Genomic DNA, 13,747 nt, shown 5'->3' on the forward strand with positions numbered 1-13,747 from the left:
TTCTGGGGTGCACCTGGTATAAAAGGTCGACACGCCACAGATAAATGCGTTGCCGTTTGTTGAAAATAAAAAATGATATGCTGCCGCTGTCGAAAAAGCGCTATACTGGATACAAATAATGATGTATTGTATTGTAAGTGCGGAGCGAACACCTGCAAAATTCAGTTGGGATAACAATTGGTGGGCAAGCAAGAGGGTTAATTAAAAACTAAAATAATGCGGTTGCATAAGTTTATACACACTTTAACTATTGTACTTCCGTGTCAAACAACTTTGACACACCCTTGAATCAACATCACCCATTTTCACGATGCAATATTTGACTTCTTCCATGTGAAGTCTTAAACATCTCAGATGTGGAAATCATCTCGTGTAGCATTTCACCACACGCGATCGTCAACTGTCGGCACTCAGTTATCAAAACGAGAATGCTCTCTCTTTGTAAAGAGATACGGACAATGCATTTCCAAGTATGTTTATTTCTCCAAAGATCAACGATCAGTCTTTCCCTGTGCAGCTTTCTATTCAACGGAATCCGGTTATATGTCAAGTAAATACATTTTTTTCTTGAACTTATAAGTCCCATGCCACATTGTTAAGCCTGTTATTGTTTAATAACTCCCCTCTACATGTTCCCCAAAATTCACATGTAACAAGTTATGACTTGAAGACGTCTGTGTTACAGTATTTTGTTTGCCACATAGCACCACCGAGTGGCGACAAGAAATACCTTTTACATTTTATCATACTGCCACCAAGTGCACTGGCCAGATCCACTTGAATCTTTTAACGGAATCCGGTTATATGTCAAGTAAATACTTTTTTTTTCTTGAACTTAAAAGTCCCATGCCACATTGTTAAGACTGTTATTGTTTAATAACTCCCCTCTACATGCTCCCCAAAATTCACATGTAACAAGTTATGACTTGAAGACGTCTGTGTTACAGTATTTTGTTTGCCACATAGCACCACCGAGTGGCGACAAGAAATACCTTTTACATTTTATCATACTGCCACCAAGTGCACTGGCCAGATCCACTTGAATCATGCTCTACTGTAAATTTCACGTTTCAGTAAAGGGCGTGGCCACAGCAGCGGCCGTGAATTCTGATGATCAAAGGCGGCAACAAAATCTGTTGGAACTTGGGTCCAGATGGTCATCCGCCCATTCATTCTTGGAACCTTTTACTTTGGAGTCAGCCTATCCTCCACTAAGCGTCTCCAGTTGGTCCAGAATGCTGCTGCTCATGACTCAGCATGAGGCTTGATTTTTAGTTTGACTGTTTTTGTGCTTTCTACTGTCTTTGTTATTCATTTATTGTTTGCTTGTTTGTTTTATGAATGATTTTTGCTCCATGTACAGCACTTTGTATACAGCGGTGGTTGTTTTAAAGTGTTCTATAAATACAGTCGAGTTGACTAATGAATAGCGCTGACATGAAACGCTTTCACCTTTTATCATCTATTGCAAACAATTAACAAGCCGCATAGATGTTAAACTCCAACCATGTCACAGACTCACTGTGACCCTTACAATGCGTAAAACAGTGAAAACTTTCTGATTCCGATGGCATGGGACCTCAAAAACACATTTAAAGCTCAAGCTGAAGCAAAACAAAAACATTGCACACGGCATGAACTGGAAACAAACAAGAATCACTGTTTCAAATAAACAGTTCAATGAAATTCAACATGCGCTATATTAAGGTACGGTACTTATGAAGCATGACAGGACTTTCACCTTTTATCATCTATTGCAAACAATTAGCAAGCTGCATAGATGTTAAACTCCAACCATGTCACAGATTCACTGTGACCCTTACAATGCGTAAAACAGTGAAAACTTTCTGATTTCGATGGCATGGGACCTCAAAAACACAGTTAAAGCTCAGGCTGAAGCAAAACAAAAACATCGCACACAGCATGAACTGGAAACAAACAAGAATCACTGTTTCAAATAAACAGTTCAATGAAATTCAACATGCGCTATATTAAGGTACGGTACTTATGAAGCATGACAGGGGCTTATTCAAAAGTAAAATCGCAACATTTTTAAAAGTCTCCACATTAAAAAAAACAAACAAACCCAAAACAAATCAAAATACTTCGCTGTCAGCTAACTTCGGCTAAGCTAAATCATGTTCAGCAGCAATTTATTCGATGGCATGGGACCTCAAAAACACAGTTAAAGCTCAGGCTGAAGCAAAACAAAAACATCGCACACAGCATGAACTGGAAACAAACAAGAATCACTGTTTCAAATAAACAGTTCAATGAAATTCAACATGCGCTATATTGAGGTACGGTACTTATGAAGCATGACGGGCTTATTCAAAAGTAAAATCTCAACATTTTTATAAGTCTCCACATTTAAAAAAACAAACAAACCCAAAACAAATCAAAATACTTCGCTGTCAGCTAAGTTCGGCTAAGCTAAATCATGTTCAGCAGCAATTTATATTCAAGTTTCTCCCAAATCTTATCATAAAAAAGAGCGAATAAATTATTTATCTCATTACAATACATGAGCTTAGTCTCGGCCTTGCTGAAACCATTTTCAAGAAACATATTCCATTGTGACATCACAAACTGTACTATGTGAAAAATACATGTTTCACGACTTAAAATGAAGTAGCCACATAAATAATACAAGTTAAGAAATACCAGTTGAGGTATTCACCTATCTTAGTAAAAGCAATTAAAGTTCCACCAGCCATCTACAAGGGCCAAATACACCAAAACGTAGGCTGTATGAACTCACAACAACTAATGATGTTTTACCTAAAGAAGGCTCAGTATCTTAAGACCGGATCAAATATATATTGCACTAAATGAAATGACATGACAGTCTCTATAATCGATTTTGTCGACTCAATTGACGACACCGGCATACCATGATTAATTAGTGAGTTCACAAAGCGTTAAAAGTGATAAGTCGCAATGTCAGACTGCATATCTGAGTGTTTTGCAGCTAAGGGAAGTGTCCATGTGTAAAACAATAACACTGCTTACATGACGTGTCAAGCATTTATGGCGCAATCGCATTGGGCCTCTTGAGTAATGTGCTGCATTTCATGGCCACGCCGTCTGCCTTGAGCTGCACCTCCACTCGTGTGAAGATGGAAATGACCTGTGGAGATGGCAACAATTCACAAACACACTATTCATCGCGACAAATGGATGTTACCATCCTGGCCACATCTTAGTTGCCTGTTTTTGGGCTTCCTGCCATTTAGTCGTGATTATGGTCTAAAGCAAAAACAAAACAAACAGACGAAAAAACGAAACAAAACAGCAGAAAGGACACTACTAAAAAAAGCTAGAAGAAGACTATCATTAAAAGTTTCACCTGCTCAAGGGGAGGCTCCTGTGGGTCCTCTGGTGTCCACAGGAGAGTCAGCTCAGATTTCTTCCCGACCTTGCGATGGTGGAATGAGGCCAGGCCGGTGACAGACTGATGGTCACAGAAAATAATAAAAATGCTTTGATGAAATAAATCAAGCTTCAGGCTTGTGCGCTGTTCTTCTGCCCTTTTTATCAAACGCCCCGTGTATCAGGCAGCCAACGTTCAGCTTAGCTGTCATGTCACTGGTAGATAAGAAGTGCCAGAAGATCTGCTCCATTCATCAACAGTTGTGAGGTTACAGATAATTCAATTGTTTGAGTGCAATGCTTGAGTTTGAAATTGGCCAAAGTAGCTGAAAACATTTGGATAGAAAGTATACGGCGGAAAACCTTGCAGTAGATGCGTTTCTGCACTCCGTAGCGCAGGACCAGCACGTCGAAGGACTGATCCAAAACGGCCATCACCATAGCCTCAGAATCCAGGGGGCCACAGTCCTATTGAACAAAGCCTTAAAATGACCGCGACACTTCAAAGCAATAACAAACAATTGTCTCCAAAATATAGCCTTAAAATTAGATACCACCGGACAATAATTAATGATGTGTCGAATCATTTGGAGCCAAAGAAGGGAATAAAAACACTTCATTTCAATACACACTCTCAGTTGGATTGCAGGAAACTCCAACCATAAGAAGAACCATTGCGCTGAAGTACCCCTCGAAAACCTGAGCCTCATTGTCTTTGTAAGCGCCCAATCTTCACAAAAGTCTACTTCAAGTCACCTGCATTGACAAAGACGTCCCGTTGCACCGACCTTGACGAAAACTCCAAAGAAGAGCTCAGAGCTCAACTCTTGTACTCTTTTGGATGCCGTCTTCTTCTCATTGCAGTGTGAAGCCTGTTTGTGGACTTCTTCTGTGGACACTGCTAACTTGGGACCACAGTCTGAATGAACACATACAAAGCAGAATTTGTCAAAATTTTTAAAAAACTGGCGGTCTTCATGAAACGTACATATGCATTGTGTTGAAAGCATATACTGAGTGAAGATGCCAGCAGTCTGTGCACGATGATGTCAGCGTAGCGCCTGATGGGTGAGGTAAAGTGAGTGTAAAGAGGAACATTCAAGGCGTAATGCTTAAAAAGCTTTTCCTCTTGGAGCACCCCCGAACAGAAGTATAACGCCATCTAGAGAACACAATAGTCCAGAGGGAAAAAAAAAAGATTATGCAATGATTATGATCATTATTTATTCATAAATACAGTACACACTTTGCAGGTACATAACACAGCAAGGAGCATGTTTTCCTGACAATACAGTATAGGAAAAACATATTTTATTTATTACCCCCATTTTACCAAACAGCAAACACGGAGTGAGACAATCGAGCTCACCTGCATAGGTCTGGAGCACATGTGGGTGAGAACTTCTTTCCGGGCAATGGAATATTCATCATTACCAAGAATGGAAAGTAGACTCTTCTACATAGTTGGAAAAACACAGAAGTGAAAAGATTTTGGGTGATCTGATTTGAACTTCAGCAGTTCATCGTGTTCGAACGATAACCATGAAACGGTTTTGTCTGAATTGCTTGTATGAAAACCAACGTTCAACGCGCCAGCGGAAGAAAGGTCGATGTCGATGCCCAGCTGGTCACACAGCTCTTGGAGCTCATCCACCATCTTAGCTTTGGGTGGAGGGTGGCGTCGGAGCAATGCTAGCTCAGGGAAGCATTTGTAAATACGGTGGGCTGTGGCAATGTTAGCCAGCAGCATGAACTCTTCAACCAACCTAAAAAAAAAAAAAAAAAAAAGGGGATAAAACATATACTGTCTTGAAGTATAACAATGCAACCAAAATTCAGCAATACAAAAATGACAGTTTGAGATTCAGAGATACAGTGCATTGTAGAATACTCACTTGTTACTATCTCTGTACTGGTAAATGTAGCAGCCTTGGGGCATCATGGTCTCTTTGTCCAACGTGAAAGAGAGTTTTAGCTGAAACAAGAACAAAAAAAAAAAAATGGGAGTGCTGAAGTTTATATGAGAGAAACAAGCAGTCCAAGCACAAAAGTTCATGTCAGTATCATCACCAACCGTGAGTCGTTCATATTAAAGAGAACAACATTCGGCGGGTGAACAAACCTGGTCCAGTCGGAGAGCTCCTCCGGAGAAACGCTGAGCTCTGAGGTTCTTGGCAATAGAATGCAGGTTGAGCACAGCTTGGTGGATCATGTCAATGCGGTGCTCGGGGTCCACCGGGGGCAGTTCTTCAGCAGCAAACGTCTTCTCGGGGGCCTCGATCATACTCTGAGCATGATCATAACTCAACTTGACGCACGAGCGGATCACGGAGCGGCCAAACCACTCGCTCAGGATCTGTCCGCAGGAAGAGGAATGAGAAATACAAAAGCGATTTCAAGACTGCGGGCAAACAGAATGCAGTTTGAATTTTCATTTGAGTAACTGACCATATGATTTACTGGACCTCATCAGCACAAAAAAATAAATAAAATAAATAAACCCGTGAACGTACCTTTCCTTCAGGTGTGATTTTCCAAATGACGGAGAAGGTAAGCCTGTCAGCCAGAGGATTCAAGCTACATAGCTCCTCACAAAGCAGTCTTGGCAACATCGGGATGACCTAGATGGCGACAAAAGATCACGGTGAAAAGCAACAGGTGCACCATAATACAAGTCAAAGACCTGTTCTCATTTTTTTCAGCCATCAAAGAAAGGATCGAAATCATCCAGATCATTTCAATGACTAAAACTTGAGGTGACTCACTTTTTGGACAAGATACACACTTGTGGCTCGCCGGCTAGCAGTTTTATCCAACGCTTTGCCCTCCTCCACAAAATAACTGACATCAGCAATGTGGACCCCCACCTCAAAGTTCCCTGTGTCAAACACAAATATACCTTGAGAGCAATCTACTGAACAAGTATGAGTTCAAAGTGGAACATACCATCTGGAAGTGGTTTACAGGACAAGGCATCGTCCAGATCTCTGGCGGTCGCTGGGTCAATTGTGAAGATGCACTCCTTCCTAAACACGAACGCACGATTCTTCTTAGTGCGTGAACGAAATGTTCCAAGTACACCTTTGGAGTGAGTGCCAGTCAATCGCAGGGCTCGCAATCATGCCTATTCACTTTGCATGATGTGGCAAAGCTCGCTCTACTTTTGGCTAAAATACGGCTCCTCAACTCACATCAACATAGTTCCTTGGCACTAAGACGGCATAAAATGTCAGAAAAATACTTGAACTGCTTCGGCCAGAGCACAAAAACAGATCTGCAAATGGGTAAATCCGCTCGCCGGGAATCAGAAATATACAACAGGACAGCGAAATATATTGCCTAGCGTGTTTGTCATGCAAATATTAACTACGATGATAACTTTGCGACTGCATGACCAGAGTGTAGCGACTACGTGCGTTCAGACAAATTCGGGTAACTGTCGTGAAGCGTAACCCGGCTCGAAAACCTGAGCCTCATTGTCTTTGTAAGCGCCCAATCTTCACAAAAGTCTACTTCAAGTCACCTGCATTGACAAAGACGTCCCGTTGCACCGACCTTGACGAAAACTCCAAAGAAGAGCTCAGAGCTCAACTCTTGTACTCTTTTGGATGCCGTCTTCTTCTCATTGCAGTGTGAAGCCTGTTTGTGGACTTCTTCTGTGGACACTGCTAACTTGGGACCACAGTCTGAATGAACACATACAAAGCAGAATTTGTCAAAATTTTTAAAAAACTGGCGGTCTTCATGAAACGTACATATGCATTGTGTTGAAAGCATATACTGAGTGAAGATGCCAGCAGTCTGTGCACGATGATGTCAGCGTAGCGCCTGATGGGTGAGGTAAAGTGAGTGTAAAGAGGAACATTCAAGGCGTAATGCTTAAAAAGCTTTTCCTCTTGGAGCACCCCCGAACAGAAGTATAACGCCATCTAGAGAACACAATAGTCCAGAGGAAAAAAAAAAGATTATGCAATGATTATGATCATTATTTATTCATAAATACAGTACACACTTTGCAGGTACATAACACAGCAAGGAGCATGTTTTCCTGACAATACAGCATAGGAAAAACATATTTTATTTATTACCCCCATTTTACCAAACAGCAAACACGGAGTGAGACAATCGAGCTCACCTGCATAGGTCTGGAGCACATGTGGGTGAGAACTTCTTTCCGGGCAATGGAATATTCATCATTACCAAGAATGGAAAGTAGACTCTTCTACATAGTTGGAAAAACACAGAAGTGAAAAGATTTTGGGTGATCTGATTTGAACTTCAGCAGTTCATCGTGTTCGAACGATAACCATGAAACGGTTTTGTCTGAATTGCTTGTATGAAAACCAACGTTCAACGCGCCAGCGGAAGAAAGGTCGATGTCGATGCCCAGCTGGTCACACAGCTCTTGGAGCTCATCCACCATCTTAGCTTTGGGTGGAGGGTGGCGTCGGAGCAATGCTAGCTCAGGGAAGCATTTGTAAATACGGTGGGCTGTGGCAATGTTAGCCAGCAGCATGAACTCTTCAACCAACCTAAAAAAAAAAAAAAAAAAAGAGGGGATAAAACATATACTGTCTTGAAGTATAACAATGCAACCAAAATTCAGCAATACAAAAATGACAGGCTGAGATTCAGAGATACAGTGCACCGTAGAATACTCACTTGTTACTATCTCTGTACTGGTAAATGTAGCAGCCTTGGGGCATCATGGTCTCTTTGTCCAACGTGAAAGAGAGTTTTAGCTGAAACAAGAACAAAAAAAAAAAATGGGAGTGCTGAAGTTTATATGAGAGAAACAAGCAGTCCGAGCACAAAAGTTCATGTCAGTATCATCACCAACCGTGAGTCGTTCATATTAAAGAGAACAACATTCGGCGGGTGAACAAACCTGGTCCAGTCGGAGAGCTCCTCCGGAGAAACGCTGAGCTCTGAGGTTCTTGGCAATAGAATGCAGGTTGAGCACAGCTTGGTGGATCATGTCAATGCGGTGCTCGGGGTCCACCGGGGGCAGTTCTTCAGCAGCAAACGTCTTCTCGGGGGCCTCGATCATACTCTGAGCATGATCATAACTCAACTTGACGCACGAGCGGATCACGGAGCGGCCAAACCACTCGCTCAGGATCTGTCCGCAGGAAGAGGAATGAGAAATACAAAAGCGATTTCAAGACTGCGGGCAAACAGAATGCAGTTTGAATTTTCATTTGAGTAACTGACCATATGATTTACTGGACCTCATCAGCACAAAAAAATAAATAAAATAAATAAACCCGTGAACGTACCTTTCCTTCAGGTGTGATTTTCCAAATGACGGAGAAGGTAAGCCTGTCAGCCAGAGGATTCAAGCTACATAGCTCCTCACAAAGCAGTCTTGGCAACATCGGGATGACCTAGATGGCGACAAAAGATCACGGTGAAAAGCAACAGGTGCACCATAATACAAGTCAAAGACCTGTTCTCATTTTTTTCAGCCATCAAAGAAAGGATCGAAATCATCCAGATCATTTCAATGACTAAAACTTGAGGTGACTCACTTTTTGGACAAGATACACACTTGTGGCTCGCCGGCTAGCAGTTTTATCCAACGCTTTGCCCTCCTCCACAAAATAACTGACATCAGCAATGTGGACCCCCACCTCAAAGTTCCCTGTGTCAAACACAAATATACCTTGAGAGCAATCTACTGAACAAGTATGAGTTCAAAGTGGAACATACCATCTGGAAGTGGTTTACAGGACAAGGCATCGTCCAGATCTCTGGCGGTCGCTGGGTCAATTGTGAAGATGCACTCCTTCCTAAACACGAACGCACGATTCTTCTTAGTGCGTGAACGAAATGTTCCAAGTACACCTTTGGAGTGAGTGCCAGTCAATCGCAGGGCTCGCAATCATGCCTATTCACTTTGCATGATGTGGCAAAGCTCGCTCTACTTTTGGCTAAAATACGGCTCCTCAACTCACATCAACATAGTTCCTTGGCACTAAGACGGCATAAAATGTCAGAAAAATACTTGAACTGCTTCGGCCAGAGCACAAAAACAGATCTGCAAATGGGTAAATCCGCTCGCCGGGAATCAGAAATATACAACAGGACAGCGAAATATATTGCCTAGCGTGTTTGTCATGCAAATATTAACTACGATGATAACTTTGCGACTGCATGACCAGAGTGTAGCGACTACGTGCGTTCAGACAAATTCGGGTAACTGTCGTGAAGCGTAACCCGGATTATCCAGGGATAAGCAAGTCCCACCTTAAGTCTTTTCTCTTGGCCATCTCCTCAGGCGGGATGTTCCAAGGCACATTCTTGGGCAAGCATTCGAGCACGTTATCTGAGAAGTCTGAAAAATCTACATCATACTCGGTCAGAATGCCCTCCGTTTCTGGCTCAATTTCCCCAGCCTGGCCCAACGTCTTCGCCAGTCGACTGACGGGACACAGAGCAAAGGGAGAGTCAGGAACACGAGAATCCAAGTGCAGTTCGCACACCCCGATATTCACCCTTCGGCGAAGTTGCTGTCAGCAGGACAGTTGGTGATGCGGCAGATGAAAAGTGTGTTGGCGTAATCATCATGGCGGGAAATAAAATCGTCTGGACAATCAGACAGCGGGACATTAATCCTGGGCACGCGGTGGTCCACAGGGGAGAACATGGCAAAAGGTTTGTCCGGTAGAAATTTCAGGGAGCCTGTCACAGCCCTCGAGTGCTTCTTCTCAACAATGTACACCACCTGGTACATTCGTGATGAGAAAGGTGTCGGAAGGAATTGAGAGTTGATATCGGCTTCCGCAAAATCACAATGTAGGAAAAAAACTCACTTTAGCGGTCATTTGAAGTGCGCCACTATTGGACTGTGATGTTGAGGTGTTTTCCAGATGGTCTGCAAAGAAAAAGAAACAGCTGCTTTAATTCATTCAAGTGTTGGATTCAAACTAAATCTCAGTAATCCTTTGCATCGTCACAGTTGGTCACGCCCTTTCGCTTTTTTTTTTTTAAATGCTCTTCCCGAAATGCCCTAAGATGCTGCCAAAGCCATGGCTACATCGGAAATAAAATGCAGTACCGGTAATGGGTGTGAAAGAGGCACGCTGAAGTGATACATCTCGACTGAGAGACAAGTTTAGCTTGTGTGGGGTTTAGAGAATTTCTGCCGCACATGCATTGTTCGCTTTCGCTATATTATTTAAAAATCAAGTGAATACTAGAGAAGGATGAAGATGAGTTGAAATTATTGTAACCTGTTTTGTGATCACAATTTGTTCTATATTTTTTGTGTAAAATATGAATGCAGGCAATTAGAGCCATTTCTCTGGATAAACTAAGCTCTCTTCATTCCCTTCATTATATTCTGCAGGTGTGCCTAATCATGGGGCCAATGAGTGTTTGTGAGGGAGGGTCGCGTTCTGACCTTTGCTTGCAAACTGACGCTGATCTTCCACAGACGTATGCGGTGCTTGCGCAATGTTCTTTTGGATCAGGTTTCCCTTCTGGGCTTCTGCCTCGCTGACTCCCTCGCAGTCAGTGTCCGATCTCACAACCTGCAAGGAAAAACATTTAGATCGGTTGAATTCATGACAATAATGCCACTTCAGCCTTTGAAAATGACCGTGGTGGTTTATACTGTAGTGTGGGGATTGAAATTATGACGTGGACCAATAAGGGAGTATAGAATACCTTCCATTGTTCCCGTGGTAAGAGCTGCACCACGACTATGTCACCATTTAATGCCCTGTTACGAGCAATTATGCCATCCAAAAATATATCTCGTGTGTCATCCTGTAAATAAAAAGAAGTACAGTAACATAAAAGTTTATTTGTACATTTCAACTAGAGGTGAAGTACTGGTAATAAGGTTAGGACAATAACCCCCTCCACCATCCAAAAAATGTCATCAAGTTATTTTTAAATACTGCCAAGATTCACTTACAGGAGAAGGGATGAAAGCATCGTGGTACTTCTTGGGGTTTATTCGCAACTGTCCCTGAAGAAAAAAAATATTTACATTTTACAATAATCGCGCAGTAAATGCTTCATGCTTCACAAAATGACTCCTTTTGGAGCACTAGCAGAACAGTGGAGCAAATTAGACAAATACAGAACACGGGGTCAAATGCTTTTGTGCAAATTCACAAGAACACCTTGAGAAATGTGTTCTCAATTAACACCGATGTATTTTTTCACATCACATATTCATGTATAAGACAATTTTAGTTTAATCGCTGCTCACAAATGTTGCCACAATCTTTGGGGACCACCCTCGTAACAACAAGTGTACCTGAATAAGTTCTCCTCTTTTAAGGCCACGAGAAACATCTTCAGAGGTCATATAGGGCTCAAACACTTGTTTCCTTGAGCCTCTACCCCCGTTGTTCTTATTCTTGTCTGTAGATAGAATAATTCAAATCTCAATACAAATCAATGAGTTATAATCTTCCAAATGCATTCATCGCCATGATCAGATTTCATTTCTAACATACCTGTGGGTTTTTGTAGTTTCTTTAAATCATGAGGTGACTTGAAATTGTGACTGTCACCTGAACATTTAGCTATTAGAGCTATTGGCTTCCCCGCTTCCAGCTGCTTGGGCAGATTATTGTTCTTTGTCTTTTTCGTGTCCTCCTGTTCCAGTTGGTTTAAATTGGCTTTATCTTGGGTATTTTCAACAAATTGACTAATGTCTTTCGAGACGGTTTCCTTGCTTGTGTCCTTATTTTTCTTCCGCTGACGCTGGTGCTTCCTGGAGTCATTTGGGCCGAAAGAACTTAGCTCCTCTCCCGACTCAATGTCCCCATCTTGGCTCGTGGCAGTATCCCTTCTCTGTGCCTTCCTGTTCTTTTCAGACACACCTGGCTTCCTCTCACTGTCTTGCTGTGCATTTTGAATGCTTAATTTTACCATGTACAATGACAAGGAGCTCTCGTCTCCTTTGTCTTTTAAGGAAGAAGGGGAAAAGTCACTGGAATCGGAGAGATGATTTGGCACGAGGTCCCTTTTTCCTTGAGGTATGCTCATCTTGTCACTCTGGGCTTGAAGTAGGGTGTGCGGTCCATTATCTTCCCGAAGGAGGGACGACTCTTTGGCATATTGCTCCAGAAACTTCGTGAAGGTGCTGCTGCGGTGCTGGCTCAGAAGTCGAGCATAGGCATCTTTGCGACCGGGAGCTTTAAACTCACTTTGACCGCCTTTCGCCTCACGTCTTGGGTTGGTCCTCTTTGGAGGCCGAGAAGAATCCATTGTGCGTTAAAAAGACCCTCTGAGGATAAATGGGAAAGCGATGCGACAAACAAACGATGAGTCACTACACAGCAGTTCTTCTCGCGTCGCATTTGTTGAGTTAGCGTCACATTAAAAAACTGCACTAAACTGAGGTTGTAAGGGAAACTAAGCGCAATTATCCTCTTTCACACAAGCATGGGGTTTACCGTGTCAGTAAACTGACGGTGGATTCTAATCATAGTAAACATTCTCTGCTAACTGTAGCCGCTAACATTGGGTGCTAGCGTTGTTTTGGGACGGCGAGCACCGGTTTTAACGCACATGAAGATTTATCGGCGCTACACAGACTTAATCATGAACTTTATTAAGAGCTGAGCAAAATATGTGACTAATAACTTAATGCCGATCTTAAATCGATTACGTACCAGTTAGGGACGCAAACTCTTAGCTTGGCTCAGTCAGTCACTTCCGGTGATGTAAGGAAAAAAACAAAACAAAACACTTAAACACACATTTCTGCTGTTGGGAAATATTGAACGATGTTTCCCCATTTCCACAAAAAGTCCCAACGTGAATCAAAGTGTAATATATTTAATTGTGTGTGTATACACGTTCAATGTTATTCATACTTTATTTTAAAATGTCAAAGAACAACTGGATGAGATTACAAAAGAACGCGCTTGATTTTTTTTAGCATGAAAAGCACTCCAGAGGGCAGCAAAGATTAAATTACGTACAGTATATGTACTTGGTGAGCGATGAGCAAATTGGTGATGGGAAATGAAATACATCGTATATTTTGAGTTTGCATTTTGCCTCGCTGATTGTCTTTCAATCTCATAGTCAAACAACATATTCTTAAGCAAGACCAGGACTAAATTTGCGATGAACTGTCTATTGCTGCCAAATGTTCCTTCATAATTGGTTGTTTGCATGTTTTGTCACATAAAACATCACGATTTGAATCTAATCCATCCATTCATTTGCTGGAGCCCGTACCGTCTGTCTTTGGGCAGAAGGCAAACTACACCCTGGACTGGTTGTCAGTCAATGATTGTGACAGACAGAGACACACACGCTGGGAATTGAACCCAGTCTATCTGCACATAAAGCAGGCGATTCACCATCAGCGACTGCATTTACATATATTGTGTGTGAGGAA

At 42.2% G+C, this 13,747-nt stretch overlaps 1 protein-coding gene and 1 long non-coding RNA gene across 4 annotated transcripts; one reads left to right on the forward strand and one right to left on the reverse strand.

Annotated features, from left to right (window-relative positions):
- Positions 1-1,313: 1,313 nt before the first annotated feature.
- LOC109520572 (uncharacterized) lies at positions 1,314-2,081 on the forward strand. Its single transcript, XR_002169202.1, has 2 exons — positions 1,314-1,707; positions 1,997-2,081. It is a non-coding gene; the product is annotated as an uncharacterized LOC109520572 (long non-coding RNA).
- Positions 2,082-2,877: 796 nt separating this feature from the next.
- On the reverse strand, positions 2,878-13,100 carry dis3l2 (DIS3 like 3'-5' exoribonuclease 2). 3 transcript variants are annotated; one of them, XM_019877897.1, is made up of 21 exons: positions 13,011-13,100; positions 11,847-12,622; positions 11,645-11,751; positions 11,297-11,350; positions 11,044-11,145; positions 10,778-10,907; positions 10,188-10,249; positions 9,870-10,099; positions 9,622-9,795; positions 9,085-9,164; positions 8,904-9,016; positions 8,652-8,759; positions 8,261-8,494; positions 8,035-8,114; positions 7,721-7,904; positions 7,508-7,594; positions 7,154-7,301; positions 6,928-7,058; positions 3,736-3,840; positions 3,350-3,454; positions 2,878-3,130 (listed from the first exon to the last, which is right to left on the reverse strand). In XM_019877897.1, exons 2-21 carry the CDS (start codon positions 12,601-12,603, stop codon positions 3,029-3,031), a joined length of 3,093 nt encoding a protein of 1,030 aa, XP_019733456.1. In that variant the 5' UTR covers positions 12,604-12,622; positions 13,011-13,100; the 3' UTR covers positions 2,878-3,028. The 3 variants fall into 3 exon arrangements, 2 of the variants coding, with proteins under 2 accessions (XP_019733456.1, XP_019733457.1); XR_002169201.1 differs by lacking the exons at positions 2,878-3,130; positions 3,350-3,454 and having other exon boundaries at positions 3,736-4,071; positions 6,839-7,058; XM_019877898.1 differs by lacking the exons at positions 2,878-3,130; positions 3,350-3,454; positions 3,736-3,840 and having other exon boundaries at positions 6,934-7,058; positions 7,128-7,301.
- Positions 13,101-13,747: the final 647 nt, after the last annotated feature.

This window comes from Hippocampus comes, unplaced genomic scaffold (assembly GCF_001891065.2).
Source record: "Hippocampus comes isolate QL1 unplaced genomic scaffold, H_comes_QL1_v1.1 scaffold317, whole genome shotgun sequence".
Classification (NCBI taxonomy): domain Eukaryota; kingdom Metazoa; phylum Chordata; class Actinopteri; order Syngnathiformes; family Syngnathidae; genus Hippocampus; species Hippocampus comes.